This window comes from Tasmannia lanceolata, unplaced genomic scaffold (assembly GCF_043159265.1).
Source record: "Tasmannia lanceolata isolate RefF3 unplaced genomic scaffold, GAP_Taslan_0.1 ptg000002l, whole genome shotgun sequence".
In the NCBI taxonomy this organism is placed as follows: domain Eukaryota; kingdom Viridiplantae; phylum Streptophyta; class Magnoliopsida; order Canellales; family Winteraceae; genus Tasmannia; species Tasmannia lanceolata.
In genome coordinates this window covers 45,927,501-45,954,048 of record NW_027518679.1, presented here as the reverse complement: position 1 = coordinate 45,954,048, position 26,548 = coordinate 45,927,501, and the positions used below count along the sequence as shown (strand labels likewise).

Here is a 26,548-nt window from a genome sequence, read left to right as displayed (position 1 = left end):
CGGAGTGAATGAAAGGCCAACGCCCTTTAACCTTCATGGACCGTTGCTTGCCAGGATTAGCCGTCACTATATGCCAATGAAATTAAAGAGCAATCAAATGAGAAACACCAATTAAAAAAGAGAAGTTGATGTATAAGTTATACACTGACTCTCATTTTATAAATCTTTCGTTCTAGTCCAATTTGTGGTTGCATTCCAACCTATAACAATTCAATTGAGGGACCACCTCCTTAATGGTCCCTTACCTAAACTAGCAATTTCTTTACCATAATGGAATCCTTCCCGGTCAACCAAAAAGTCACATTGACCAAATTGTTACAGGTATAAAATCAATTAGAATTAAAATTTTGACTATCACACATCAATAGGACGATCAATGGGAATAGTATTTGATTATGGTAAATATGGTTTACCCATATTTACCATAATCAAGGAAAGGTTGCTCCATTGTGACCTGGTGGTCACGGGTTCGAGTCACGGAACCAGCCTATCTGCAATGCAAGGGTAAGGCTGCATACATCTAGTCCTCCCTAGACCCCGCGATGGCAGGAGCCTCGTGCACTGGGCCACTCCCTTTTTATGGTTTACCTAAAAAGTTGATATCTATAGCTTATAAACAAGATATGAAGTCAAGGGTGTAGAGCATTCTTATTTTTCGGTAGAAAATGTTCTACAGTGAGACTGTTAGGTGAAAATTTCTAGCAGGACCCCACAACACCAAGTTGGTACGTAAGCGCTGGCATATCTGTTGTGCTACTTTCATGGGAACCTTCGTCATGGCTTAATATTTCTTGCAGTAGGGGAAAAGAATGATCTATGTAAGAACACAATTATGACTCTCCCTCTAATTAAGTCCATTACTGAGAGCTATGGATGCACAAATGTTGAACGTTGAAACTGTCTTTTTTCCTAACTCTCTATAAATACAATTTGGTTTCCCTCTATCTATATCTTCATTCAAACTCTCAGTTCCATTCAAAGACCCTTCTTTCTATTCCTTAATTTCTATCTGCATTCAAACTTTTAGTTGCATTCAAAGACCTCTCTTTTTTATCCCTCTCTTTCTATTCCTTTATTTCTCTTGCTATGGGATTTAGTAATAGTAACCACCACCTGTTGTCTAAGATAGCAACCGGTAATGGCCATGGTGAGGACTCACCTTACTTTGATGGGTGGAAGGCCTATGATAGTGATCCTTACCATCCCACACAAAACCCTTATGGGGTTATCCAAATGGGTCTTGCTGAAAATCAGGTTTTTGACTCTCTCTTTTCATTTCTGTTTCATACTCAAATGAGGCTGAGGAAACCTTGAACTAATGGGTTCTTTTTTTCATATATTTTTCTCTTTTGGGCAGCTTTGTTTTGATTTGATAGAAGAGTGGATGAAGAGACACCCAGAGTCTTCGATTTGCACTGCCGAAGGGGTTTCAGAATTCAAGGATACTGCAATATTTCAGGATTATCATGGCTTGCCTGCATTCAGAAATGTATAAAACCAAATCCACTTAGCTTTTTTTTGTGTGTGAACATGAGGGTTGGGTTTTTTTTGGCTCACCGAATAAATCATAAAGTAATATCAACTGTGGTAATATGAGCCAAAAGTAAGGGAATCTTTATAATAATGCTTACATAGTATCGACAAAAATGTTAAAATGTGTCGTAGTCCTTGAAGCACCCATTGTCGATTGCAAACTTACTGAGATTGGTGTGAATATCAAAATAGTACTTTATTATTTCGTGTCATTACTAGTAGTTTAATGACAAGAAAGTAAGCAGGAATATTACTTGGGATTTGCTAGGGATCATCGCATAAGGCATTTCACGGAGAGCTTGTTGCGTGAGAGCATAGACGAAAGGTGAGCCTATGTGGCTGCTCTCTCATGCACCAGCCGCTCCGTGAAATGACTCGTGCTATTGTCACTAGCAAATCCCATATCACTTTATATAATGACTTAGAAACGTCTTTATTAGCTGTGTAATGTGTTCTTGATGTTCATATATAGTAGTAATGGTAATGGGTTCTGATTAGATTGGTGTGTGATGATGCACAGGCTATAGCCAAGTTCATGGAGAAAGTGAGAGGAGGGAAAGTGAAGTTCGATCCCGAGCGGATTGTTATGAGCGGTGGAGCCACCGGAGCACATGAAATGATAGCATTTTGTCTTGCAGATCCCGGCGATGCCTTCCTAGTACCCACCCCTTATTATCCAGGGTAGGTTTGTTTTTTTTTCCTTTTGTTGGCCTTTTAATGCATGAAAAAACATAGGATCATGGACAAATAATGATATGATAATAATAATTAAGAACTATAATAAGTAAAATAAAAGTCCATTTTAGATGTACACATTAATAAATGTGGACTAATATAATCCATCTACGTAGAAGTTGTGGTTTATGGAGTGTTTTACATCAAAATCATGGCAAGTGAGGCAGTCGGGAAGTTGAAAGAAGCCTTAGGTCAACTTCATAGTAGGGACAGTATAGCTGGGGGTGAATAGACCATTTATTCCCTTAGAAAAGTAAAAGATTGATTATTTGATAAGGGAATGATGCAGAGAGGGGAAAATATGTTTCTCTGATTGACCCTTTCTATGCAACACAAATGAGAAACTGATTTGGTTTGCTTCTCATGGACCCTCATGTATAAGTTTAATAAGAAAGCACTGTAAGTGTATCATGCCTGAATCTTAATATGGTTTCCAATTGTGGAAGTACTGGATTAGAAAAGGGGGAGATTCCAGCTGTAGAATATCTAATGAAAACACTAGCTTGAACTGAGTGCCATTTTCATTCATATTTATAACTTGATGAATCAAAGTTAGTTTTATAACATATATTAATTCACCAGTCATTTGCATCTCATGAGGAACTTAGCATCTTGGTTAACTACTGATAGTTCTCTTTTTACCGTCTGCATCATCTACCAGTCTACCCCCATTATTTGGTTTTCTTATCTAACCATTTTAGAATTATGCTTGAATTGCAGATTTGATCGAGATTTGAGGTGGAGAACAGGTGCACAACTAGTCCCAATCATCTGCAAAAGCTCAAACAACTTCAAGATCACTAGAGCTGCACTAGAAGCTGCATATGAGAAAGCCCAGGAAGCTAAAATCAGAGTAAAAGGAGTGATCATAACAAATCCATCTAACCCATTGGGTACCATCTTAGATAGGGAGACTTTGAAAAGCATCTTAACCTTCATCAATGAGAAGAACATCCACCTAGTCTGCGATGAGATATACGCTGCCACTGTCTTTAGCCAACCAAAATTCGTAAGCATCTCCGAAATATTAGAGGAAGATTCAAACTGCAACCGGGACCTCGTCCATGTCATATACAGCCTCTCAAAGGATATGGGGTTTCCCGGATTTCGAGTCGGCATAGTTTACTCATACAATGATGCTGTGGTGAATTGCGGTCGCAAGATGTCAAGCTTTGGACTAGTCTCCACACAAACCCAATACCTATTAGCTAACATGCTTTCGGACGATGATTTTGTAGAGAATTTCTTAGCCGAGAGCTCTAGGAGGCTAGCGAGAAGGCACAATATCTTCACTCGGGGACTCGCTCTAGTAGGGATAAATTGTTTGAAGAGCAATGCAGGTCTCTTCTGTTGGATGGACCTGAGAAAGCTCCTGAAAGAGGCGACAGTGGAGGAGGAAACTGCATTGTGGCATACAGTAATTCACAAGGTTAAGCTTAACGTCTCACCGGGTTCTTCTTTCCATTGCTCGGAGCCCGGTTGGTTTAGGGTTTGCTTCGCCGATATGGACGATGAGACCATGAATGTGGCCCTTAAGAGGATTCACAAATTTGTGTCTCATGCTAATGGGGTTGCCCAACCAGTGAAGAAGATTCCAAATCTTCGACTAAGCTTCTCCTCCAAAAGGCTCGAAGATGTTACCATGACTCCACGCATAATGTCGCCTCATTCCCCTATGGTTCGGTAAACTACATGTGTTGAGTAGCACTCCGTCACAAAGTGAAGGGCTGGTGCTCCATTACTGTGTACTTATATTTTCTCTTCAGAAGATTCATGCATTTTTTTCTGCATAATAATCATTGCACTTCCATCTTTGGATGCATCTGCAAGAAATTTACATTTATTTGTAAAGGAAATTAAGGGGATTTACATTTATTTGTTTTTTGTTGCCTTTGGCAGGGAATTTCGGGGTACAAAATCTTGTATGGCAATTTTTAAGGCAATTGTTTAGTTTGTTTGTGGGACTCACAACATTATTGAGACAGCATATGAAGCTATCTCCAATATGATATTGTTTAAAACATTATTGAGGCATATATTGTTGTTGTATCTTGATTTATTATGGCAATTGTTTGTAGTTTGTTTGGGAGACTCAACATTATTGAGGCAGCATGAAGCTTTCTCTAATATATTTTGCACAAGGACCACTGGACTTTGGGATTGATATTGTAGCTCAATTAGTCAAGGCATGCCTCAGCCTTGAGGTTGCAGTTTCAGTCCCAGCTTGCCTACAACAAAGGAAAATACTTTCAAATTGGGACTCTGTCACGGAAATATAGATGATTGAGGATTATATGATGCAGGGAGGGCAGAGCAGCAACACGAGATAGTGATCAACAAGCAACGACTAAAATAACTTGTGGGGAATTGAAAAATCCGTACCATGGTTTAAGAGAAAAACTTCAATTTAACACGGGAAAGGACCCATGCTCCTTCAACCACATGAAAGAGCCAAAGCTCTCTTCACATAGAATACACCAAAATTAACTTTATTCAAATCTAAATCTTTCTTTCCCGATGTCATTATATTATGTAGATAGCCAAAACCCGAAAATAGCAACCCTAAATGCTAACTTGAGACCTAAATAATTACTAGCAACACAAATAAAAATTAGAAATATAAATAATTCAAATCTAAAATTGAAATCCTATAATATACCTATACCATATTTGTAAATCGTCCATGACTATGTCAAATCACGTCCAAATGGCGTGATTTTAGGCTCGTTAGATAGGCGATTGAAAAATCTTTCTAAAGATACCAAAATAACGGCAAAAGAACAAGATTTGATGCCAAAAAAATATGCTACAAATAAAATGACAAAAAAAGAAAAATAAAGAATAAAAGATTCGTTTCACGATGCCGTTCTGCATCATTCGCTCCTGCTTGAAGAAAACTTGACCTCGAGTTTAGGCCATTGTCTTCCAAATCTTATTGTTCAGCATTGCACCAACCTTCTATTGTAACTTTCTTTTTCCTTTTTTTTTTTGCGATCCCTTATATGACACTTATCCATGAAAAGGGCTCTCGAAGGCACTCTCAGATCCATGTATGTCTTTCTCATGGATGCGGGCTTCGAGTAATGCTAACGATGTGAAAGTATACACTTGTTGTTAGAGTCACTTGTTCTCCACAATTAGATCAGATCCGTCGACATTTGGTGCAGTGACTTCTTGTTGATTTCACAAGGAAATATTCAAGAAGTATGCTTCTTGTTGATTTCACTCGAAAACAGCCAGGAAGCATGCTTCTTGTTGATTTCTCAAAGAAATAGCGAGGAAGTAGGGCTCTGATACCAATTGATGCATGGAGCGCCAAATAGCAACACGAAATGGAGATCAACATAAGCAGCGATTAAAATAACTCGTCGGGATTTGAAAAGTTCATACCACGGAATCTCCAATATAACACAGGAAAGGAGCCTAGCTCCTTAAACCATGTAAATTAGCCAATACAAGGCTCTCTTCACATAGAATACACCAAAATAAACTTTATTCAAATCTAAATCTTTCTTTCCTCATCATTACATTTTATAGACAGTCAAAACCCAAAAATGACAATCTTAAATGCTAACTTGAGACCTAAATAATTGCTAGCAATACAAATAAAACTTTGAAATATAACTAAATCAAATCTAAAATAGAAATAACGTAATATACCTATACCATATTCGTAAATTGTCCATAACTTTATCAAATCACATCGAGATCACGTGATATTGGGCTCGTTAGATGGGTGATCAAAAAACCTTTCTAAAGATACCAAAATCAAGCCAAAAGAACAAGATTTGATGCCCAAAAAATATGCTACAAATAAAATAACGAAAATAGAAAATAAAGAATAAAAGATTCGTTTCACCTTGCTGTTCTGCATCATTCGCCCCTGCATGAAGCATACTCGACCTTGAGTTTAGGCCATTGTCTTTCAAATCTTATTGTTTAGCATTGCACCAACCTTCTATTGTAACTTTCCTTTTCCTTTTTTTTGTGATCCCTTACATGACACTTAGCCATGCAGAGGGCTCTCGAAGGCTCTGTCAGATCCATGGATGTCTTTCTCATGGATGAGGGCTTTGAAGTGCTAACTATGTGAAAGTGTTTACTTATTGTTGGAGTCACTTGTTCTCTACAACTAGATCATATTCGCCGACATTTGGTGCAGCATCTTCTCGATGATTTCATACAGGAATATCCAGGAAGTATGCTTCTTGTTGATTTTACTCGAAAATAGCCATGAAGCATGCTTCTTGTTGATTTCTCAAAGAAATAGTCAAGAAGTTGGAATTTGATACCAATTGATGCAAGAAGCGCCAAGTAGCAACATGAGATAGAGATCAATCAATACAAGTAGGAACCAAAATAACTCGTAGGGATTTGTAAAATTCATACCACGATTTTGGAGAATATTAAACCTCTAGTACTTTAAAATCACATAGTTTTTTTTTTAAGCTAGGGTTAGGCAGACCCCTACCAGAATTCATTAAAAAAAAAGAGAATACAATCAAGGAGGCTCAAAAGCCAACAATTTGGGTATAAGAATCCAGCACAGCCCACAACAGGAGAAAACAATACAATTGAAAAAGTCAGGGGCCAGACAGAACAAGGCATTCTGCACCAAGAGTCAGGGAGATAAGCCATCAAACCAAAAGTCTTTAGTAGGGAGCAAGGATGGGTGTGGGGGGGGGGGGGGGGGGGGTAGCAGCTTCTAGAAGAGGGATTTATTGTTATAACCCAATGAGGGGGCACCAAGAAGTGGAGCACAGAGGAGCAGTCTTCCAGCAGCAACATCAACAATAGAAGAAGCAAATTACTTCTATGGTAGATATGTCCATCTCTGTCCAAATTTAAACAAGTTAAGAGATTCTGAGGGCAAAGAGGAAGAGGGATGGAGTTGCCTTTCCATGGACAAGATCTTTTAGATAAAAGATCAGCAGCAACATTAGCTTCTCTCCAAACAAGAGAGATCCTCCAGGAACGGAAAGTGGACAGAATTTCCCTAATGTGGAAGACGAGGTTAATCAATCTCCATGGGGGCTTTATCTTTCCATTAAGGACTTCCACAACGTAACTTGAGTCAGATTCAATCCAAATTCTCCGAATGTCTCTGATAATGACCTCCTTGAGACCTTTGTAGATAGCCCAGATTTCCAACTCAAAAATCTCCTTTTTTATTGTATTCAAAGAGAGCATCGATAGCAGCATACCTTCATCCTTTTTTATTGTATTAAAGTTGCATAGTTGTTGATGACTAACGTGCGATTTTAGTGTCCGGTGAATCTAAAATGTCCCTATGAAGTCCTTCCAAGTCTCAGGAGTCCCAAGTGTCCGCACATTTAAAGTCCAAGTCCTTAACGAGTCATTGACATTCAATGAGAGTCCAGGTGACACTTACAATGGAAGGGAAAGAAAAAGGAGAGCATGTCCCTCCTAATTCGTATCTACTGGGTTTAGATTTGATGTCCACGTTGTTGCAGCTTGTAGGGTAGTTATTTAGTGGAATAAGCTACATATAAGTCCTCACTATGATCCTATTTAAAAATGTCTAAATTAAGGCAACATCTCACTCCATGATAACCTTCCAACATAGATGTCTAAACGAAACATAGTGGGCCCAGCTTTGGGTTGATCTAAACCATTCATCAAATTGGCTCAATGTCACGATCTCCAAAAGGCACAAAAAATGCATTTGTGAACCATTTGCGGCCGTTGAATGTGAACCATCAAAACCTACTTACAAGCAATGATTCGTATGATTGTCCCTTGAGTGTGATTCTTGGATGTTAGAGATCCAATCTAGGACCTATTAGATGAACGGTTTGGATCCACCCATACAAGAGAACGTATATAGTGGTGGCAGTCAAGGTTTTAAATCTCGGTTTCAGTACGAAATTTCGGACGAAATCTTCTAAAAATTTCACCAAAATTTCACCAAAATTTCGCTGAAATTTCCGAAACATTTCACCGAAATTTCTGAAATTTGGGGTGAAATTTTATGCTTCACCGAAACGTTTCACCGAAATTTCCGAAACGTTTCAGCGAAATTTGGTACTTTTCCGACTCAATGTGAATTTCGTTTCGTTTTCCACCGAAACCAGAGAAAAACCGCAAAGAAATCTTCAAATACCTCTTCCAAGGTCACTACTCATCTTTCTCCTCTTATGTTTTCCCCATCTTTCTTTCTTAATTTCAATTCAATATCCAATTTCTCCACTTGGGTATTCGCAGAAGGCGTTTGTTATGCAAAGAAAGACTATAACTTGGCAAAACACCAAGATATAGATGTGCCAAATCTACAGGTAATAAAGCTGATGCAGAGCTTCAAATCAAAGGAATACGTGCGCGAAACCTTTGCCTGGATGCACTATTACTGGTATCTCACTAATGATGGGATTGAATTCCTTCGCACTTACCTAAACCTCCCCTCTGAAATTGTACCCGCTACGTTGAAGAAATCCGTTAAGCCCTTGGGCCGGCCCATGGGCGGTGGCCCGCCTGGTGATCGCCCCCGGTACATATGTCCTTCTCTTGTTTATGTTCTTAGGCCATGTTTGGATTCCAGGAATTTGATAGAAAAGTAGTTAATAGTTAATAGGGAGGAGACTAACATTTGATTTACATAGAATTCACCTCCTAGAATAGTGATAAGTAGTGTTTGGTTGCCAACCTTGTAGAGTAGTGGGTGGGGGTGTCGTTACCAATATATATGAGAAAACGGTTTCTACACACATGTGTAGATAAGTTATCTACACACTAGCTTAAAATACAGTGGAGGCCCACATTGTTTGGGTGATCCAAACCATTCATTTGATTGGCCCTCACATAGATAGGGTGTCCACAAAAAATCAGCTTTATAGGATCATCCTAACCCTTCGAACCGTGGAGGCAAAAAATGGACAAATTTGTGAAGGTTTATACACGTCCATTTTACCTCCACAAATCATAGAGTTGGGATGATCCTATGGAGCTGATTTTTTATGGACACCCTATCTATGTGAGGGCCAATCAAATGAATGGTTTGGATCACCCAAACAATGTGGGCCTCCACTGTATTTTAAGCTAGTGTGTAGATAACTTATCTACACATGCGTGTAAAAACCGTTCTCTCTCTCCCTCTCTCTCTCTCTCTCTATATATATATATATATATATATATATATATATGAGGAAAGTGAAGCTACACCGCCGGTGTAGCTAACTTAGCTACACCGCCGGCTTAAAATACAATGGGCCCACATTGTTTTGGTGATCCAAAGAATTCATTTGATTGGCCCTCACATAGATAGGGTGTCCACCAAAAATCAGCTCCATAGGATCATCCCAACGCTACGATTTGTGGAGGCAAAAATGAACGTGTAAAAACCTTCACAAATTTGTCCATTTTTGCCTCCACAGTTTGAAGGGTTGGGATGATCCTATGGAGCTGATTTTTGGTGGACACCCTATCTATGTGAGGGCCAATCAAATGAATGGTTTGGATCACCAAAACAATGTGGGCCCATTGTATATTAAGCCAGTGGTGTAGCTAAGTTAGCTACACCGGCGGTGTAGCTTCACTTTCCTCTATATATATATATATATATATATATATATATATATATATATATATATATATATATATATATATATATATATATGAGGAAAATGATTGTACGCTCGAGTGCCCAATCACATATGGGCCCACTTTGTTAGGATGATCCAAAGCATTCATTTGAAAGGCCTTATCATAGATAGGGTGTGTACCAAAAATTAGCTCCATAGGATCATCCTAGCCCATCCATTTGTGGAGGGCAAAATGGACAGACCACAAATCTGCCCATTTTTGCCCTCCACTTTTGGAGGGGTTGGATGATTTAGAGCTGATTTTTGGTACACACCCTATCTATGATAGGGCCTTGCAAATGAATGCTTTGGATCACCACAAAAAATGTGGGACCCATGTGATTGGGGCACTCGAGCATACCATAAGCTTGGTACGCTCGAGCGTACAATCCTTTTCCTCCTTATATATATATATATATATATATATATATATATATATAGAGAGAGAGAGAGAGAGAGAGAGAGAGAGAGAGCATCATTCTCCAAGCCAAATGCCTCCTATTTTGAGAAATTTAGCTTGGAAGGTATAAGGAGGGGGCATGGTGCCATGTCACCAGATATGTAATAATTACCTATGAAACTTGTCTGGTAGTCTCAAGTGATTTCAATACTACATTGGCAACCAAGCAAGAGATTTTGCTGACGTGGCATCCAAATGCAAAGCGAAACCCCTAAACTATCCTAGCTTTTGGTTAACCAAAGACACTTTTTTTACTTGCAAAAACAAGATAACTCTAACCAACCCTAATCAATTTTTTCTTAGAGGGACCTTGAATTTATGATATTATCCCTCTAAATTAACCATAATCATATGATTTCCCTCTAAATTGTGGGAAGAAAAAAAAAATTCCCAAGAGAAAGTTTTCCATTAGAAATGTTTTTCTAGCAATCCAAAGACGGCCTTAGTCTCTTTTCTTTGTTATGTTTTTTTAATGGCATTGCTTGTTTTTTTGTTGTTGAGGAGTTGCTGTAACTATTTTTTTATTGTTTTTGGAATTACAGAGGCCCGCCTCAGTTTGAAGGTGATCGTCCTAGGTTTGGTGGAGACCGCGATGGATACCGTGGCGGAGGTCCTCGGGGGCCTTTGGGCGAGTTTGGTGGTGATAAGGGAGGAGCTCCACCTGAATATCAACCTTCGATTAGGGTAATTTTTTTTTTTTTTAATTTCATGTTTCTGTAAAATATTTTCTTGTAATTGAATGCTTAGATTTTTCTCCTCTCACTCCTTTCTTTAATGAAATTTCCTCCATTACCATTGAAAAAAAGTTGAATGCATAGATTTTATTGATTGTTTCTGTGATTGCCATTTATTTGTTAAGGGCTACATGGATTTTAGGCAAACAATCTCTATTTATTTTATTATTTATTATCGTTGTTGAATTAGTTTGGGTTGCTATAATTGATTGTTTTATAGAAAATAGGCGTGTATCAATACTTTTTGATGGAAGAAGATAAAATAGGAGTTGAACATGTAGCTCAAATTGTCAAGTCTTTGATCTTCAGCCTTGAGGTTGGAGACTTGGAGGTTCAATTCCAATTTACCCCCCCCCCCCCCACACACACACACACAAAAACATGGAGAAATCCGAGAGATCGAACGGTCCTAATGTGATGGGTCCCACCTTCTGTCTAGCTTTGACTGAGGGAGGGAGATCGCCTCGTCCTGCCACCTGCACTCAAAGAGAAAAGGTTAAGGGCCACCCGGAGTAGGAACTCCGAGGAACCCTTCGACACTCAAGTCAGACGGAGGCACCAGAATGAGAGCTGAACACCAGAAAGAGAACGAATGAGCAGTTGTTACAAGGGCTTGGTGGATACGCGCACCTGGGGGGGCGGTGTTTGGGTGTGTGCTCTGATCATAATGGTGAGTGTTCTTGGGAGATTTTCCTTTGCCAAAATGCCTCCTGGACATGGAGTGGCCACGATACACTTCTTATTCATAGGGTCATGATGTTTCTTAAAATGCCAAATCAAGAAAGATGTTTGCACAGTAATATTTTCAATACCACATGCACTTCCGGATGAAAACTTCCCACCTTCTGTCTAGCTTTGACTGAGGGAGGGAGATTGCCCCGTCCTGCCACCTGCGCTCAAAGAGAAAAGGTTAAGGGCCACCCGGAGTAGGAACTCCGGGGAACCCTTCGACACTCAAGTCAGACGGAGGCACCAGAATGAGAGCTGAACACCAGAAAGAGAGAACGAATGAGCAGTTGTTAGAAGGGCTTGGTGGATACGCGCACCTGGGGGGGCGGTGTTTGGGTGTGTGCTCTGATCATAATGGTGAGTGTTCTTGGGAGATTTTCCTTTGCTAAAATGCCTCCTGGACATGGAGTGGCCACGATACACTTCTTATTCATAGGGTCATGATGTTTCCTAAAATACCAAATCAAGAAAGATGTTTGCGCAGTAATATTTTCAATACCACATGCACTTCCGGATGAAAACTTTGTACCATAATCGTTGATGGTGCAAGTGCGAAAAATCTTGTCTCCCAGTTGATGGTCGACGTATTAAAAATGAAGACGGAAAATCTCTCCATTCACATCTCTCTCTCTCTCTCTATGTTCTTTTCTCCTCTCCCTTTTCTCGTTTCTTACGCCTTTTTTCACCATCTATCACTCTTTCTCTAAATCTCTCTCTATTTCTCATATTTCTTTCATTTAACCTATTTCTCTCTTTCTTTCTCTTATTTTCATCTATTAATCTTTGTTTCTCTCTCCCCTATCTATATTTCATACTTATCCTCTTTCTTGATATCCCAACATCCATTTTGTTGGGATTCATCATCTTCTTCTCATCCTTTTCTTCTTCGATATCTTCGTCGTTTTGGAGGTAGACGCCGTCTCCTTTTGTACGGATCGTATTGGCGAGCCTCTCTCCTATACTCTTGGCTTCTTTTGTGTGGATTTGAGGGTGTATGGATTATTATGCTACCGGGTGAGAGTTTCCATTTTATTTACTGTCCTATTTTGTGCCTGTTCACCCTTCTTTACCCGTAGGACTCACCCCTTTGCATAACCCTAGTTCTTTTTAGGTTCTTTACCATATTTTAGCAGTGATTGAGGCCTTATATATCTTTTCCCCTTTGCGGACAGATTGTAGACAGGGTTTTATTTAGTACATTCGAGCTATTTGTTCGCATCTTCTACTGATTGGAAGTTGTTATGTGCGTTGCTTGCTTCATGTAAAATCCTTTCATTAATGCTTTATTTCTAAAGCTAACCCATGTGAGCTTCTGTTACTGTAATTTATCAAAACTGTTTTGTTTATCTGCTTTTGGAAAATGGTTAGACTACTTAACTTGTGAAGAATGTTGCCCATTGAGCTCCAAGAGGTTTTGTAGTCATCGCGAACCTCCCGGGTTTGCACCAAAGTGGTAAGAGCGTTTCCCATTGAGCTCCTAGAGTTTTCATAGTCAATCGTGAACCTCCCGGGTTTGCACCAAACTAGATCTGTTTATGTTGAGTTACAATGATCCTAACAGATTGAAGCTTCCATGACCTAAGCTATTAAAGCTTCCACATTTGGTTTCCTGGATCAAACTAGATTTATTAAAGTACGAACCTATCACATCAGATCTGAACTTTACTGAACTATTTCCAGACCTGCACAACAATGTTCTAGTTATTTTTCTCTAAGGACCTTGAACTTACTGAACTGGCGCCAGTTTTTTCCAGACACATTGCTTCTTGTTCTGTTCGTTTCTGGATCAGATCATTTCATGTTTAAACTGTCTTCATCCAGCTCTTAACATCCCTTGCTTGTCACCAGATCTGTTTATGATCTGCTCCTTATGACCATCTCATTTCCTTTCTGTCCTATTTCTAGTTCCGACTAAATAAGCTCTAAGAATCCATCCAAAAAAACATGAATTGCAATTGCGTGTGCCTCCTACAATTTGTTCACTGATCTGTCATTGAGATCTGGTCATTTTTATTGTGAGGAATAGTTCATTTCTGAAGTGAAACTGAATCCAATCGGCTGTTTCAAGTTGATTGATTATAAATCAAAACCAAGGTTTTAAATTTCGACCGAAATCCGAAATTTCGGGTTTCGGTGGAGAACGAAATTGAAATTGGGTAAAATTGAAACGTTACAAAATTTCGACTGAAATTTCCCCTAAATTTCAGGCCGAAATTTAAGAGATAAGACCAAAAAATCTGTTTTTTATTCATTATTTAATATTATCCCTAAATTATTTTAGACGGGATAAAATATTACATTATATGATTTCGATAGATTTCGTCCGAAATTTCAAAATTTCGGTTTCGGTGAGGACGAAACGCATTTCGAAACCAAAATTTAAAACCTTGATCAAAACTATACTTAGAGTCTGTCAAGAAGACTGTGAAAACCAGTTACTTGTGCTGCAATTGGTTGAGTCTTGCTGTCTGTTTAATTAGAACTGCCATACAAATCCAAGACATTAAAAAAAGGTTTGATAAAGTGAACCGTCCAGACCATTAAACTTTTTGAATTGAATTCAAATTGTCACTCTTGCAAAAGCCAAATTTTAGGTTAGAATCCTGGAATGAAATAGGATCTTCTGCTACCACCTATGGTTTAGTTGTGGTTTATGATGAGATTGAGCTGAAGAGGACAAATGACTTGAACTGTTTCTGGACAGAATTATTACTCTTGTTTGTTAGAACTACTTCCACAAGGTTATAATTGCTGCATGTTTTGAGTTTTATCCCTCCTAATAGTAAGTTTTTTACATGGAAATAAAATATTATATTTAATTAACCTATTAAAATTTTATATTATATAATATTTTCTTCAAAAAAAGAAGAAGATCTCAACTCAACTCAACAAAGCCTTTGTTCCAAGCTAGTTGGAGTCGGCTAAAAAAAAATGATATTATACTCTGTTGTTTCTTTGAGGATCTCCTCGGTTCTCCTTTCTTTCTAATATATTGCCATTTAAAAAAAAATTATATTTAATATAATGTTATTAATATATTTAATTAACCTATTACAATTTCTTTCTTCACAAAAAGCCTATTAATTTTTTTATTCTTTCACTTTTTATTCATGTTTTGAAAATCATACGATTTACAATTCAAATAAAATCTTATGGATTTCAATTTAAATCTAATGATTTAATCTTAATTTGTATGAATCTTAAGATTTTTTATTGACTCCTGTGGTTCGAGCGCAAATCGTAACATTCATGCAATTTATCCTAAGTAAGTTTTGTGTAAAACAAAGTAGGACTTTCATTCAAAATACGTCCTTTCCCTTCAGTTAAGAGAAGCCTTCGAAAACGCTCGTGAGAAGGAAGAAGACAGAGGAGAATGAGGACATCGAACGAATCTATACAGTATGAACTAGTCAAGTACATGCATGTGCTTGAGGGTATTATATACACTGAAGTGGGAGACAACTATAATGGGACAACAAATCTATACAGTTTGAACACTTGTAATTTGGTGTTTGAAGCTTTGAGAATTGAGAGAATTTATATGATGAAAGGCCTTATGAACATGTACTCAGCATCCCATCCTTGATCTTTGATCCAACAGCATCAAATCTCAAGGGTGGTACCTTTATCGTACCGCCTTTACGTGTTCATACGGCCTTTCATCATATAATTTCTCAAGAATTGATATGATCTTGTGCCTTTTATTATTTGTAAGATTATTATCCAACATGCATGGTTTAGATGGGAAATAGATGATTAGTACGTGACAAGTTCGTTAGCAACAATTCATATTATGATATTGAAAAACTAATCATAAGTGTTTCTATTTAAATTAATCATTGTATGAATAATGAATAATTGTTTATTTTAGTATTCTTTAATTTTTTATGAATTTTTATATTCTGTATGTATATATAAATCTGAATGAATCTCACAATATGTGATACGATTTTTTATTTGATACAATTCATTCACCCTTATTATTATTTATGATTTGATTTTGATTTTCGAATCATTGCTTGCGATTACTATTATTATGTAAAAAAATTAAAATTTGAGAATTGATTAAAATATTTTGGCAATACCACTAATCTCTCTTTTTGGGATTTGTTGAATCTACACCGAATACCTCTGTCGGATTCCGACACTCGTACCTGTGCTAATGGCAAGCTAGCATGAAGGATGTTAATTGCTATCACTTGAGGACCACATTATTTTTCCTTTTCATGAAAGAAAATAAGTAATTTTCTCAGCACCAGCTCACAGACATTCAAGTTGTGCACCGGAACAGAAAATACTTTGTGAATAGTTAGCCAGAGTTGTACTTCTGTTCACGTACAATGATTCTAAAGTATTCTCAGAGGCAAGAGTCATATTATCCATATTGCAATATATACACTAGTTTCTTTAGTAATGGATGCTAAATCATCAATCCATTTTCCTTCAATTAAAGTTCACACTTGGTTTCTATGTGTCCAGAGGGTGTGCCGTTAGACGTGCTTCTCTCGAGATCTTGAGTACATGCAACTGAATCATCAACCATTGTGACATGCTGAGAAATATTAACTCTGAAATTTATCTGTCGGGGATGCTCAAGTAGATAGATACGTTTTATCTGCTAATATTGTTTCAATGAGAATTTTGAGCACAGCAACTCCAGTTCTCAAGTGACTGAGTAGTGAATCAGAGATTTTGTCTTGTAGCGAGTCAGTTTGTTGAAAACCACCAATGTATATTCCACTCAATTCCTTTTGCAGGGGCAAAGGTTGACTAGGCTCTGGACAACGACAAAGTAATTGGCACCAAGGTTTTAAAATATTAATTTTTTATTCCTTTAGGGCCCGTTTGGATGCCGAGAAGATTTTGATTTGGACTTCTCACATTTATCGCCCTTTTTGCATTGTAATTTGGATAGGATCAAATTCTTGGATTTCTAATTTAGCAGCTGACAGTGAAAAAAATCAGATTTCTAAATTTGCTGTGGATATAAGAAATTGGCAATCCACAGATCTGGTAGTTTCCTTCACCCTCTTTGCTCCTCAACATATCCCCTCCACTAGGAAGTACCCCCTTCCCTCTCTGTCTATTCAATTTGTATTCAAAACTCAATTCCAAATCCAAATACAAAATCGGAGGTATCCAAACGGGCCCTTACAGAATTTCAGCCGAAATTTCGGTAATTTTGGCCCAAAAGAACGACATTTCGAGCGCCTTTACCGAATTTCGGGATTTCGGCTAAAATTTTGGTTTCAGTGAGGACCGAAATTACCCCCGAACCAGAATTTAAAACCTTGATTGGCACCACTGTCAATGCATTTGGCTTGCCGATAGTCTTTATAGGTCTCCCCGAGCTCATTCCAGAGTCTTGCCATTTAGTTGTAGTCAGACTTACTTTTTGCATCTTTGGGATGTTAATCTGCTATTATTTATGTAACTTGGGAAAGATTAGGACATCCTCATCGAAAGTAAAGAATGACACAACCATGAAGCGGGGATAATCTTTCTCCTATTGTTAATAAACACAAACCATGAAACGGGGATAATTTTTCTCATCACTCATACACTGTCTTGTTGATTTTCCTGTGGCGTCTTGGTGTAGACAATATGGTAAATTACCAAGCATTATTTTAACACTTCAGAACTATTGGTCCAGTAATCGTAGAGGTTTTCTTTTTTCCTTTTTTTTGATAGGTAAGTTGGGATCGAACCCCCAACCTCAGGGTGAAAGAACACCGTCTTTACCAACTGAGCTAGAGGCTCAACCCTAGTAATCGTAGAGTTCTGAGTGATGATAAATTATTATTTTTTAAAGTTTCACATGCTATTAGTTTTGAAATGGTGTGCATTTTGAGTTCTTAATAATTTCCTCATCTCTATATGAGTTTCTGCAATCAAGTTTAGCTTGCTTGTTTATTATCTTAATCTCAATTCACATCTGTTCTAAGTGAAGCTTCTGGAACTTGCAGGGTCCTGGTGGAAGACCGGGCTTTGGACGTGGAGGTGGTGGTTATGGTGCTCGGCCAACGAGCTCTAGCCTTTCTTAATTGATGTTATTTGAGCTTCTTAATTTTGCGTGTTAGGAGTCCAGCATTACTTGTTCCACCATACTTCGATAATGTTTCATTTTGCTGCAGTTTTTTAACTTTTTTTTTTTAATATAATGAGTTATGACATCTCTATTCTTATGCTTGCATGGAAATGAATTTGAAACCCCAATGAATTGTCCTTGGTTGGCTTGGTTTAGATGAGCATTTGTGAAAATAGGCTTGCATTTGAGTTTAGATCTCAGACTAATCCTAAAAATGCCCTTCACTTGTAAGTATTATGACTTGCTAAATAGTTTTATGATCAGTGAGATCAGATGCCCTGCGGCAACCTTACTATATGGTTCAGGTAAGTTTCTGGCTCTCAATTTTTATTTTTATTTTCTGTTATTTCAAAGAGCACAGAATCACTAGTTTGGATCTAATGAAGAGTATATCAAGAAATCTGCATAAGATATGCTTCACAATCCCATCCAATATCTCAAAACTCATGTATTTGGGATGGCTTGTATACCCATCATGAATTTGAAGTTCTCCTCTCTTCCTTCTACACAGTTCTATCCTACTTATTTTCTCGACCTCGCCCTTCATTTTCGCCCGCTGTATCCTATTATCGCACGGCTCTGGCATAAATGTTTGATAATGCCACTCTTCAAGCATTGCCTCTGGTTCCAAAAGGACCAAAACAGAAAACCTCTATGCAACTGGGACCTCAAACATTGCCATAAAGCCTTCAAGCACCCAACAGAGCTCCCAAAACGTCTGGTGTAGGACACAAATGATTTTTCTGCTTCGAATCGCACTAAAAGCTGACAGAAGATAATCAAATGTGTTTTGTGTTTGGCTGGTGACCCTGAATTTACGTACAGGCCCAACAAATGAATGGTTTGGAGGTTAGGATCGGATGTGAACACGATTTTCGGGGCACAACCTATTTACCTACTGGCCCAACAAATGAATAGTTTGGATCATCCTATGATCTGGGTCGTACTATACTTTTAAAAAATACTGGAGTTGACGGTCGCACGCCATATAAAATATAATCTAGAGTTTTTATATGGTGTCCGTCCGTGAAGTCCGGTGCGGGCGGTACCACCGTTGATATTTGATCCAAAAGCATTCCACTTTTTAAGAGGTGGCTTTTGATATACCGCCCACACCAGTATATTTGCAACACTAGATTTTCATATTTACTAGGCAAATGAAAACAATAAGCAGGATGCTTTCTCAAACCCTAACCCTAAAATAAATTCTGCTTGCCTGTTTTTGTAATATCTAGACAAGTTATATTGAAATATTTCAATATTTCAAATTTCTTCGGCCACAAGTTTTTATTTTATTTGATTGGTTTCCCCCTCGTTTCTATTCGAGAGATTTCTTCCAGAAAATCATGCAATAATTTCCTATAATGGTTGAACGCTAACAAAAAGCCTCATCTTTTTTCTAAATATTACAATTCACCCATGCAAAACAACGCTACAAATTTTTTTATAAACTCCTCCATCCCTAGCCCTAAAAACATTATTTTTTCCCCTTGTAGGGAAATGATTTCAACACAAACATTTTTTATACAAGACGCTCATGTTTCCTGTCTTTCAGTATTTAAAGAGCTGTAAAAGGATTTTACGGTTCCCAAAAAACACTTAGGGCCCGTTTGGATACATCCCATTTTGTATTGGATTTGGAATTGAGTTTTGAATACAAATTGAATAGACTCGGCAGCTCATGTAGAGGGAGACAGAGAGGGAAGAGGGTACTTCCTAGTGGAGGGGAGAGGTTGAGGAGCTAAGAGGGTGAAGGAAACTCCCAGTTCTGTGGATTTTCAATTTCTTATTTCCACAGCAAACTTAGAAATCTGATTTTTTTTCACTGTCAGCTGCTGAATTAGAAATCCAAGAATTTGATCCGATCCAAATTATAGTGCAAAAAGGGCTGCAAATGTGAGAAATCCAAATCAAAATCTTCTCGGCATCCAAATGGGCCCTTACATGACAATTAAATACTAAAAGGCAAGAAACATGAGCATCTTGTATCAAAACATAGTTGTGCTGAAATCATTTCTCTTATTTCTCTCTTCTTGTTTTAATCTCTCCCATTTTCCTAATGGCTGAAAAGTTTATCAAGAGTCAAGTCTCCATGAAAAGCAAAGCAGTCATTTCTCACTCTCATGAAAAAGAAGAGGGCGGAATCTTTGAGTCTCTCCTCAATGTTAAAAAGTGAGAGAAAAAATTACATGAGGGACATAGTGGGAAAGCCTCTCAATGTAACATTTGTTTCGAAAAATTAAAATAAATCCATTCCTCCATAGAACACCTAAACTCTCCGAATTCAAAAGTTGGTGACATGCAACCGCCGGTGGAATCTCCCGACCTTCACCGATTCCTCCGGTTTCTTCTAATCAAGGGTCTGACTTTAATTGCTTGAAGAGCGTGAGAAAGCCGAAGAAAATCCACCGTAAAAAAATGTTGGCTAGAAGGCGGCAGACAAGCATCATTTCCCTGTATACAAAGGCCAATAACATTCTTGGACATGATCAGCATACACGTGGCAATCGATTCAAGTCATACATGGTAATTTTTCTTAACAAGAATGATGCTTGTCTTAAAAGATATATCCTTTTGAGAAATAAAACAAGAGATTTACATTCAAATTTGTTAATATATGAACTTATGCATGTAAGAGTTGCAGGGTTTAGGGCTTTCCTAGATAAGAGTTTACAATTAGAAGTGTGCGGTCGACTGCACCAAGCTTAGGTGCGGTCGAGGGCGGCAAACTCATGTGGGCCCACTTTGTTAGGATGATCCAAAGCATTGATTTGAAAAGCCCTTACATAGAAGGGGTATGTACAAAAAATCAGCTCCATACAAAAAATTGAAAGTCAATTACTGTAGACACCCCATTTTGACCGAACCCTAATAGCATTTGTTGATTAGAAACCCTAGTAAACAAGTGTTCTAGAGTCGCAAATTGTGCCTCAAGGTAGGTTAGGTTCCCATTTAGATTCCTCTAAAATTTCAGAAAAATCCGATAGGGTTTGCCCAGCTAACAAGTAAAGTGGATAATGTAGTATGAGCATAAGGTAGCAGAAGGAGTGTGGTTTATCTAGTTTAGGGGTGGTCCAGTTGGTGTATTTGGCAGTAGAGAGGTGTTTCTGGGCAACTAAGGCCTGAGCATTGTTTTTCTTAATTTTCAATTATCAATTTTTGCATAGACCGCCCATTTAAAGCAAAATACACATGAAATAACCTGAAAGGAGTGTCTTGAGGCAGAAAGAGGGGAGCGAAAGATTATTGAGTTTTCCTATAAATAGCAGTTCAACTCCTCATTTAAGAAAAAAAAGAAATAATTTTCATTCGTTAGAAAGAGAGAGAGAGCTGAGAGATTTTCTTTTTCCCCAAATTTCCCTAAAAACCCAAACCCTAGCTCCGATTGTCTTCCTCTTCTCCGGCCATTCTCTAATTAGCTCCGGCAAGCTCCGAGTGACATGATTCTCTCGTTTTCCTCTTTGTTTTGTTTTGCAATTACCGATTCCTTCCTGATCTGAGCTTAGTATGATCTGATCTTCTTTTTCTAAACCCTAGTTCTTCCTTCTTCTTCTTCTCTGATCGTTTATCTCGTTGATTTGCCGGAGCTCTGGTTGATCTATACTTTTAAAATCCTCCTTGTTCTTCATTCTAGCAAGAGATTTTTTCTAATCAAACCCTAACTTCAGGTTTAAGTAACCCTAACTCATTCGAAACCCTAGATCAGTGCTTCTAAACACTAGATCTGATCTTTCTTCATCTAAAATTCATTTATATACTTCTTAAATTCCTCATTTCCTTTGTTGAATCTCATCTTTGCTAAGAATCCAGACCTAGCTGTTCTTTGCCTTCGTTAATTTCAGAGATTCTCTCTTTTTTTTCTTTTTCCTTTTTTTCGATTAAGAACCCTAACAAGAGAGATCTGTTCAATTTGAGTGAGGTTTGATCGTTTCAGAGTGTTCTAAATTTTTTTTTAAAAAAAGAGCAAAGAAAAGAAGGAGAAAGAGAATAGTTCAACAAAAGGTATGTGTGTGTGTGTGTGTGTATATATATATATATTTATTTATTTTTATTTTTATTTTTTTTTGTGAAATTTGTTTATCTTTGAATTACTTGTGAATTTTTTTTTTTACAGTCTTTCTTCATATTATTTCTATAATTTTCAAAAATCATCCTAAGCCCATCCTTTAAGGGGACTTACTTAGTCTCATCAGTATCCCTCTTCCTTCTTATTCTTTATAAAGACTAACTTAGTCTTTTAGATGTTTTTCTTTAGTTGTTCATTAGATTCCCTTGTCATTGCAAGACAAGGGCGATGAAGGTGATAGCCCAAGCCCATCTTTTAGGGACCTACTCGGTCATAGTAACACTCCCCTCTTTTGTTTAGTAGGCTTACCCAGCCTTTTAGATGTTTTAATCTTTTTTTAGAACCATTCCCTCATTGCAAGGGCAATGATAAGTTTACTTGGAGCCCCATAGGAGATACGCTTTGTCTCATTTGTTTTAGGAATGTCTTTTCTCTTTAGACATGTTTCATCTGATTCATGTTTCATTTGTTTGTGATCATGCTAGTTTACTTGTTTGTGACCGCGCTGGTGTACCTGTTTGAGAGCACACTAGTTTACTTGTTTGTGAATCACCCTTGTTTACTTGTTTAGCATCTTCATCTCGGAGTTCGTTCCGAACCACGTTGGCTTGATCCCTTTCTATAGGGTACATAGTGCAGCTTGAGATCCATATCTCAAGTCCAGCCATACCTTTTAAAAATAAACATTTTAAACATTCAAAAAAAATAAAAATAAAAAAATAAAAAAATAAAATTCTTCAAAACCTTTTTGAAAAGATCTTCCCCTAGAGTTAGGAGTATGTCCTAGATATTTAGGGTGTTTTAGAGTTAGGGGGCTGTCTTGATTTGTATTGATATGGTGTGTCCTGTCGTGTGAGTGTCCCTAGAGTTAGGAGGCCTCGAGTCGATCGGTTAGACATTTAGTCGAACCGATGGCTAGACTATGAAGCATATAGTCAGCCCCTGGTTTTCTTTAAGATGCACAGCCTAGTTACACATAGGATGTAGGGCCCACCTGCATTAGTTTAAGGCTAACCAACTTGCATTTGTTAGGGCATATAGAGAGTCGTAAAAATTACAATTCACTTGAATTTAAGCAATCGTTCAAAAAGCTTTAAAAATCAGTCGAGTCTAGTGGATCGAGTCTAGGATAGCGATTTTAGATGGTTAGGCATCGTAGTTAGAATAGGACATCGAACTACGTTGACTCCGATTCTTCCCGAGGCCGGGATACGTAGAGCAGCTTGGATGGACGACCATCTTGGTCCGAGTCAAGTCGCATTAGAGTTAGGATTTGTTTTGTCCTGTCATATATATGATTGATTTGTGTTTTATGTTTTGATGTGTCTTCTTACTTTCTTGTACTGATACTATACCTTTAGCTGTAGCCTGCATGTGTATGTCCACCAGAACTTAGACACCCATTAGGCATGTCATTCATAACCTAGCTTTACTTAGGTGACACATTTTTTTCATTTCATTTTGTGTATGCTGATTTCTTTATCCTCAGGAAATGCATGCTTAGGTAGACGATTCCTGAGAATTATTCCTATTTCATATGATTCTTCCCCAAAATTCTTCGAAGTTGATAATAAATGGCATAAGAGACCAAGTGCTTGCACTCGGACGAATTGGGGGTGCTCTCAGACCTTCTCCATTCGTAATCAGGCACGGACCCATATATGTTTCTGGTTATCCATGGTATACGGAGCCTATTTTGTTTAAGGATCCATGGCCGTATACCATGGATGGCAACTCTGAGTTTATTTAGGTACGTTTCGAATCCGGACTTGTTCCCGAATTGAAAGGTATCTCTTTTATATCGCCACTCGTGCTATGCTATGAGGGTGACATCCGTTTCGAGAGTTCCCTGGTAGGGCTCTCCTTCACATGTGGATGATCCTAGAGGTCGCTGGGGGCTCGTCCCCTCACCTCTCTCCGGGATCGGGGTCCACAATTATGAAAAATTTGCACGTCAAATTGAAAGTAATTTAAAAACAAAGATCGATTGTGCCCGGAATATTTATTCAGGAACCCGGGCGGCAACTTAAAATTTTGTTAATATAGAAAATTATTAGAGGATGACAGAGAACCTTGCCTCTAACCCACCACCATAGAAGAAAAAAAGAAAAAAATGAAGTACAAATACATTGTGAAGTACAAGTAGAAATTAACGACTTAAAAATTCGAATCTTCATATTTTTTAAAGTTTCACATGCTATTAGTTTTGAAATGGTGCGCATTTTGAGTTCTTAATAATTTCCTCATCTCTATATGAGTTTCTGCAATCAAGTTTAGCTTGCTTGTTTATTATCTTAATCTCAATTCACATCTGTTCTAAGTAAAGCTTCTGGAACTTGCAGGGTCCTGGTGGAAGGCCGGGCTTTGGACGGGTAGGTGGTGGTTATGGTGCTTTGCCAACGAGCTCTAGCCTTTCTTAATTGATGTTATTTGAGCTTCTTAATTTTGCGTGTTAGGAGTCCAACATTACTTGTTCCACCATACTTGGATAATGTTTCATTTTGCTGCAGTTTTTTAACTTTTTTTTTATATAATGAGTTATGACATCTCTATTCTTATGCTTGCATGGAAATGAATTTGAAACCCCAATAAATTGTCCTTGGTTGGCCTGGTTTAGATGAGCATTTGTGAAAATAGGCTTGCATTTGAGTTTAGATGTTAGACTAATCCTAAAAATGCCTTTCACTTGTAAGTATTATGACTTGCTAAATAGTTTTATGATCAGTGAGATCAGATGCCCTGCGGCAACCTTACTATATGGTTCAGGTAAGTTTCTGGCTCTCAATTTTAATTTTTATTTTCTGTTATTTCAAAGAGCACAGAACCACTAGTTTGGATCCAATGAAGAGTATATCAAGAAATCTGCATAAGATATGCTTCGCAATCCCATCCAATATCTCAAAACTCATGTATTTGGGATGGCTTGTATACCCATCATGAATTTCATCATGAATTTGAAGTTCTCCTCTCTTCCTTCTACACAGTTCTATCCTACTTATTTTCTGGACCTCGCCCTTCATTTTCGCCCGCTGCATCCTCTTATCGCACAGATCCGGCATAAATGTTTGATAATGCCACTCTTCAAGCATTGCATCTGGTTCCAAAAGGACCAAAACAGAAAACCTCTATGCAACTGGGACCTCAAACATTGCCATAAAGCCTTCAAGCACCCAACAGAGCTCCCAATACGTCTGGTGTAGGACACAGATGATTTTTCTGCTTCGAATCGCACTAAAAGCTGACAGAAGATAATCAAATGTGTTTTGCGTTTGGCTGGTGACCCTGAATTTACATACAGGCCCAACAACTGAATGGTTTGGAGGTTAGGATCGGCATGTGAACACGATTTTCGGGGCACAACCTATTTACCTACTGGCCCAACAAATGAATAGTTTGGATCATCCAATGATCTGGGTCGTACTATACTTCTAAAAAATACTGGAGTTGACGGTCGGACGCCATATATAATATAATCTAGAGTTTTTATATGGTATCCGTCCGTGAAGTCCGGTGCGGGCGGTACCACTGTTGATATTTGATCCAAAAGCATTCCACTTTTTAAGAGGCGGCTTTTGATATACCGCCCACACCAGTATATTTGCAACACTAGATTTTCATATTTACAAGGCAAATGAAAACAATAAGCAGGATGCTTTCTCAAACCCTAACCCTAAAATAAATTCTGCTTGCCTGTTTTTGTAATATCTTGACAAATTATATTGAAATATTTCAATATTTCAAATTTCTTCGGCCACAGGTTTTTATTTTATTTGATTGGTTTCCCCCTCGTTTCTATTCGAGAGATTTCTTCCAGAAAATCATGCAATAATTTCGTATAATGGTTGACCGCTAACAAAAAGCCTCATCTTTTTTCTAAATATTACAATTCACCCATGCAAAACAACAGTGAAATTTTTTTTATAAACTCCTCCATCCCCAGCCCTAAAAACATTATTTTTTCCCCTTGTAGGGAAATTATTTCAACACACATTTTTTTATACAAGACACTCATGTTTCTTGTCTTTTAGTATTTAAAGAGCTGTAAAAGGGTTTTACGGTTCCCAAAAAACACTTAGGACCCGTTTGGATACCTCCCATTTTGTATTGGATTTGGAATTGAGTTTTGAATACAAATTGAATAGACCCGGCAGCTCATGTAGAGGGAGACAGAGAGGGAAGAGGGTACTTCCTAGTGGAGAGGAGAGGTTGAGGAGCTAAGAGGGTGAAGGAAACTCCCAGATCTGTGGATTTTCAATTTCTTATTTCCATGGCAAACTTAGAAATCTGATTTTTTCACTGTCAGCTGCTGAATTAGAAATCCAAGAATTTGATCTGATCCAAATTGCAGTGCAAAAAGGGCTGCAAATGTGAGAAATCCAAATCAAAATCTTCTCGGCATCCAAATGGGCCCTTACATGACAATTAATTACTAAAAGGCAAGAAACATGAGCATCTTGTATCAAAACATAGTTGTGCTAAAATCATTTCTCTTCTTTCTCTCTTCTTGTTTTAATCTCTCCCATTTTCATAATGGCTGAAAAGTCTATCAAGAGTCAAGTCTCCATGAAAAACAAAGCAGTCCTTTCTCACTCTCATGGAAAAAGA

At 37.9% G+C, this 26,548-nt stretch overlaps 2 protein-coding genes across 4 annotated transcripts in view; both read left to right on the top strand.

Annotated features, from left to right (window-relative positions):
- Positions 1-783: 783 nt before the first annotated feature.
- LOC143885520 (1-aminocyclopropane-1-carboxylate synthase-like) lies at positions 784-4,296 on the top strand. The gene is made up of 4 exons (XM_077389735.1): positions 784-1,254; positions 1,358-1,489; positions 2,054-2,214; positions 2,989-4,296. Exons 1-4 carry the CDS (start codon positions 1,087-1,089, stop codon positions 3,953-3,955), a joined length of 1,428 nt encoding a protein of 475 aa, XP_077245850.1. The 5' UTR covers positions 784-1,086; the 3' UTR covers positions 3,956-4,296.
- A 4,069-nt stretch (positions 4,297-8,365) lies between these two features.
- LOC143885510 (small ribosomal subunit protein eS10z-like) overlaps positions 8,366-26,548 on the top strand; it is a 39,771-nt gene continuing 21,588 nt past the window's right edge. Inside the window, exons 1-4 of one of the 3 annotated variants that reach the window (XM_077389722.1) lie at positions 8,366-8,402; positions 8,494-8,776; positions 10,869-11,010; positions 17,756-18,032. In XM_077389722.1, coding sequence (XP_077245837.1) covers positions 8,577-8,776; positions 10,869-11,010; positions 17,756-17,833 — 420 coding nt within the window. In that variant the 5' untranslated portion in view covers positions 8,366-8,402; positions 8,494-8,576 and the 3' untranslated portion in view covers positions 17,834-18,032. The other 2 variants (XM_077389718.1, XM_077389709.1) reach the window with 2 other exon arrangements.

Coding starts and splice junctions, on each gene's coding strand:
- LOC143885520 (XM_077389735.1), top strand. CDS start 1,087: ATGGGATTTAGTAATAGTAACCACCACCTGTTGTCTAAGATAGCAACC. Junction 1,255..1,357: donor TGGGTCTTGCTGAAAATCAG/GTTTTTGACTCT, acceptor TCTTTTGGGCAG/CTTTGTTTTGATTTGATAGA. Junction 2,215..2,988: donor CCCACCCCTTATTATCCAGG/GTAGGTTTGTTT, acceptor CTTGAATTGCAG/ATTTGATCGAGATTTGAGGT.